The 5,864-nt window shown below is 43.8% G+C and overlaps 1 protein-coding gene across 1 annotated transcript; it reads right to left on the reverse strand.

The window, feature by feature from the left end:
- Positions 1-1,165: 1,165 nt before the first annotated feature.
- On the reverse strand, positions 1,166-4,737 carry CH25H (cholesterol 25-hydroxylase). The gene has a single exon (XM_049810843.1). It carries the CDS (start codon positions 2,523-2,525, stop codon positions 1,701-1,703), a length of 825 nt encoding a protein of 274 aa, XP_049666800.1. The 5' UTR covers positions 2,526-4,737; the 3' UTR covers positions 1,166-1,700.
- Positions 4,738-5,864: the final 1,127 nt, after the last annotated feature.

The raw sequence follows: 5,864 nt of genomic DNA on the forward strand, positions 1-5,864 counted from the left end.
TTTAAGATTATAATCATCAGAAAGATTGGGAATTCTTTCAGCTAAATAGATGCATGGCAAAAATTCCAGTTTTGTATTCTTTTAAGCCTCGGGTTTTGCTCTCTGGATGTGCCATGTTCTTACCACTGAAAAGAAGGGTTGCTGTTGTGTGATATCCGGAGAGCAGAGGGAGTAGTTAAGTATTAAGATTGCAGCATTTCATACTGTTTATGAAGATGTTTATGAAAATTATTTTCTGTTATCAAAAAGATGCAGTGTTCAAAAGTGCTGTTCCCTTTATAAGTTCACATTGTTGGAAATACTAAGGATTCTCTCTTCTCCTGGACAAACAGCCTCTGTAAGGTCACACAACCCTCTAGACAGAACACAATGACAAAGACATTTTTGGATGATGATGCGTAAGTGTTCGTTATGCACTCGCTACATCATTTGCACTTTCTCTGTTCCCTTCAGTATCCTGAGAAGTTTATTAGTAATACAGGATAGAAGATTCTAAGCATTAAAATGTTATATAGTGGCCATAAGGAGACCATACAGATCTCTGCTGAATGAGACATGGAAGACCTGCTTATCTCATCATGCTTATTTTTTTCAGTGTGACTTCTGTGAGACTACATGGCAATGTTTTATATATAACTGTTCTTTTAGCAACATGTAGCTGTTTTGTTCTATGGTTTAGGATTCTGAAAGGTTTGATTCTATTCCTCTGAAATCTGCTTGAAAGAATCACCTATTTTGTAGAAACCTGTTTATATTCCTTACCAGGTTCTTGTATGCAAGTAATAATTAACTGATGTGGTTCTGAAGGACCAGTGCTCCCTTTTATTAAGGGGCTGCTTAATGTTCTGCTCTCTCAATTTAGTGAAAATTATTCAAGCTTCTTAAAAATGTAATAATAAAATTTCACTACGGTTTTTTAAACTGCATTCTCTATTATTCTGTTTCTACAAAGTTGAAAACTATTTAAAAATAACACATGATTCTAGAGAAAAAATGGTTCACTTTTGCAATAACATGGCAATATTTTAATAAGAAAAGTCTGAAACTCTGAAACTCAAATAAATGACACCTATGCAAAAGGAATCATACCTGTTCCTAATATGAACAGAGAAATGAATAAAATGAAACAGAATATAATTTTAAAAGAATGACCATATTTATTTTCTATTAAAAACAGACAGTACATCAAGGTTTAAAATATAAATATCAAAATTATTGCAACAGTTAGCCAACTAGCTTTGTTTGGCAGCAATATTTTACAACATCATTGTGCAATAATATGCTCTAGCAGATTAAACTCCACAAAATCCATGATGTGTACCTTTTCTGTTTACATCATAAATCATCCTACAACAGTAAGACAGTTGTTCTGGCGTATGTATAAAACATCATACAGTAATACAATACATGCTTTATGAAAGCTGGAAAGAAGGAAAGAAGAGAGAATGTCTCTTAATGCTTCCCTTACACCTTTGACTCAAACAAATTTAAGCAACAGATATTTACCCTCCCATTTGCAGTCATTTAACATAGACAGTTCCAAGTATACATACAAATACACATATATTAAGAGGATTTGTTATAAATAGCTATTCCTTTTACAGGCAGCTTCAAATATACAATCTTCCGCGTGTCTTTGAAAAATTAATGTCCCTGTTTAGTCTATAAAAAAGTAAGAGTTTGTCCACAGGTAAATATCCTTAATTAGAATGTGACTCTGTGAATGTCCCAAAGAGTTTGTCCCAGTGGGTGAAGTAAGGAGCATAGTTTGATTTGAATTTGAGATGGTGGAGATCATGATGTGGTGCTCCTCCATATAAACCAAAAGGCACAAGTCGGTGAGTTGACCACGGAAGGTCATATCCTGAATGGTCCTCCACTGACAACCAAATGTTTACAAGGAAGAAGATCATTTCTGTCAAAGGATGGCATCCGAGGAGCACTGGGTTGATAGCAGCAAAAAATCCCAGTGAGAGCAATTCCCATACACTGGAATACTGTGTAGTAAGAGCAAACGTTGACACATGCTTGTGATGCACCTTGTGGAAAGTCTTGTAGAGCCAAGGCACCTTGTGATGAAGCAAATGCCACAGGAAGTACTCAAAATCAAACAGAAGCAGGCAAACTCCTACTTCCAGCAGGACTTCAGGCAGCTCTGGAGCTATCACTGGTAGATTCATTGGTCTCCAGTACCAGTGGAGAAACGTCACCGGGAAGATCAAAACAACATGGTGATATGCACTTTGAATAATGCAAGGCACCATCATTCCAAGAGTTGGATAGTTCTGTGGCTGGATTTTGTATTTTCTCAAGTTTGGTAGTCCAGTGCTTAAAAAGTCCAGTGCAATATATGGAAGACAGAAAGCCATGTATGCTGTAAAAGAAAACAGCACTGGAAAAAAAGGTGACTTGATCAACGGCTCCTTTGCTGTGACAAAGTCCCAAAGAGACTGAAGGCACAACCTGTCCCGCTGTCCAGCCATCGCGTAGCTGAGCAGCACTCTGTCTGACAGGCTGCAGTTCATGCTGATTGCAGTCTGAGAGGTCTGTAAATCCTGCAAGCCTTTATCTAGCCTGCTCAAGGGAGAACTCCGCCCATCAGAAATCCTCCTTACTTAGTAATGCGTAGCTTTAAAGAGGAAGCTCCCTTTCCTGTTATACAGAAGCGGTACAATGCATTACAATCTCAGAACAGAATTATCCAGCCAGAGTAATCATTGGAGCTCTACAAAAGACTTGCGTGATAGGAAAAATAAGCAGAAATACAGAATTCTAACACTGGAATTCAGAGAAAGAGGGTAAGGAACATTTTCCACTCCACCTAGTGCACACACTTGAAAAACTGCTGTCTCTTACTAATTTTAAATTGTGTCATCCTTTGTTACCCTTTTGCCTTTATAAGTAAGGAAATACAACCTACCATTGATTTTTTTTTTTTTTATGTGACTGCTACCAAAGATGTGTGTGTGCCTAAACCCCAGGTCTGACCTGTGGATGTTTGGTGGGTAATGGATGTGTGCAAACACACGTTTCCTTGATGATCCCTTGGGTATACAACAGGTTAAGTCAAAACCTTAAGGAGACCTACACTATGCTTCCAGTCTGAATGTGATGGCTGTGACTTAACACCCATCTACTTTTGAGGTCATGTTCTCCTTTATGCTCCTGTATCTACTTGACATGGCAAAATTCACCTGACTTGACTAGATGCAAAACTGAGCCAACAACTTTTGAAGAACTAAATATCCCCCAGTAGCTGGGAAGAATACAAGGTAAAATCTCATTATGCCTCCAAACAGATACTTAGTGACAAGTATTATTTTTGCATTAGTACAATATTCACTGCACATCTCAAAAGCATTTTGAGCAATATGATAGGGCAATCATTCTTTACACAAGTGTCAAACTAACTTACGCAATTAAAAGATCCACTGGTTAGACCTATGTCCTGTAAAGGGTCTTCCTTTGACCATAGGCAAGCACATAGCAGACAGAAACTAGCAGGCTTTACTCGCAACATTTCTAATCTGATTAGAAGTATTTCAGGGGTAAATGATGGAGGTTTTGATTTAAACACTAAGACATCACTTGTTCTGTACTTTTAGAATAAGACAAACAAAGCTTTGAACATTTAGGGAAACAGAGCTTGCCATCAGCTTCCTATGAACTCACCTCTTTTGTAGGTACAGCATTTATTCTAATATTGGAAGTGAGCTCAGCTTCCTGGATGACTTTATTAAGCTTGTTCAGACAATTTTAGTTCTTTGCTATTCAGAAAAGAAATCTGATGGGGGGAAATGGGAGACAGAATTTCCTTGCTTCTCAGTAATTAAGAGTGATGAATTAGCAGTAACCTTTTCTGAACTATGCATGGACTTCTCCTAATACTTAAGCTTGCTTTCAGTCTCAGCTGTTTTCAAGAGATTCTGCTCTTAAGGAAGTGCAGGTTTTGCTCTCTCCTTAGACTTCAGGGAGTTTACTGAAGCAGTAACATTATCTGCGCTATATTCTTCAGGCAACCAGAAGTTCTTTCTTGGAGACAGGTATGGTACGGCCTTCAGAGGCTCTAGCCATTGCATATGCATTTTAGAAAGAGACTCAGATTCTCTGCTGTTGTGAGACTGTTCTGTTGAACTCAATTAATTCAGACTGTTGAACATAGCGAAACTAAAAGCCAGCGAGAGACACTAATTTAATGGATGAGGATCTATATCCAAGAGCTTCATTTCAATCTTCTGACTGTATTTTATCCTGACCTCCATTTCACAATAAGGACGTGAAAAATGCGTTTGTGACTCAATCACCGGCTGGGTCTGAACACATTCCTGAGAGGGATGCTTTCTGTGGATTCGTGTAGTTGCGATTGGAAATTAAGCCTCCCGGCTGGGATATGCGATCCTCTACTTTATTAGAATTATTCAGGGACTAGATTTATTCTATAACGTATTCCAAAGGGAGATATAGAGAGGAATTGCTCAGCTGCCCTAACGCCTCTCCTCCGGCTGCCTAGTCCCTAACAGCCACGTGAAGCCTCCAGCAGTTCTAGAACCACTGCCGCCCGTAAGCTGCGATTTAAAGAACGGGCATTTCGCCCGCCCATTAGGTCACAGCCAAAAAACATTCTGGAGTCCCGTAAGGAAAAATGACGGCCTCCTGCAGTCTCGTTACTAGCGCGTCCGGCAACACGAAGCCCAAGGAAGGCTCAGGGCGAGCGGCCCCCGCCGCCCCCGAGGCTGGGGCAAGCCCCGAGCCGGCTCCCACGCCGCGGCGCCGGCCGCGCAGCCCTCCGCGCCCCGCGCCCCATCTGCCGGCGGACGGGCGCCGCGGGCAGGGCTGGCCCCGGCCGGGCACCGGGCCGGGCTCGCTCGGCAAGCCAGCGTGCTCAGGGGAGCGGGCCCGCACGCACCAGAGAGGTCGAACCCCGGCTCTCCGGAAACTGAGCTCCAGCTGCTCGGCTCAGCCACCAAGCAGCACCGGTCACGTACTTCTGCTCCGCGAGGGTCGGTTTCTTTGTCGGAGCGGAGTACAACGCGAAGACAAGACAAAGTACGGGCAAATCCTTCCCGTCCTTAACTCGGCCGCACGACCCCAGCTTTTTTCGCTCAACTTGCGATGCTGCCAAACTTCCCCATGTGTTGCGAGGCGCTAAACGGGTCTCCAGAAAATCAGGACTCCTGCTACAGAGCTTAGGTTGAAGGGCACGCAGTTTGGAATGAGGCCCCGCAAAGGGTCTTAAATAGATTCCACATGAGCACAAGGAGCAAGCACCTACCCCCAGGCTCCGCTGTTCGGTACAAGCGCTAAGGTAAACGGCAAAACACTAAGTGGGTAGGAAAATGAGGGAAAGTTAGCAGGAGGGAACACCAGGCAGGGAAAACGTGCTGGAACTAACGTCCCAGCAGCAGAGGCAAATCTTCTTTTTCCCTCCTCCTCTTCTCCCCCTCCGTACGGCGGGTCTATTGTCGTACCAGCGGTAAGGCGACATCCCGGGGCGTGCTGAGCCTTCTACCAGAAAAAAAGGGTGCTGGGGAAGAGGGCCGGTAACTTGTTCAGGACAGCAGCAGGGAAGCGGGATAGCAACCCGAGCAAAGGCAGGCAGAGGCGGTCCCTTCTCGCTTGAAAAGAAAGCGTTACCATGCTGGACAGACGCAATACGTTTGAGGTCCTCGCATCCTGACTCACCTTGGTCCGACAGCCTGAGTGCAAGGCGACACGCTGGTCAGCAGTACTCATGGCAGCTCTGCGAGGCTGCGGCGCTAAGCGAGCGCTTTATGCGCCCCCCCACCGCCCCGCGCCGGGCTGCGGCGGCCTCTCCGCAGGCAACAGCACCCCCCAGCGCAGAAAGGCGCGGCCCGCAGCGCCGC

The sequence above is a fragment of the Accipiter gentilis genome, chromosome 9 (genome assembly GCF_929443795.1).
Source record: "Accipiter gentilis chromosome 9, bAccGen1.1, whole genome shotgun sequence".
Lineage (NCBI taxonomy): Eukaryota > Metazoa > Chordata > Aves > Accipitriformes > Accipitridae > Astur > Astur gentilis.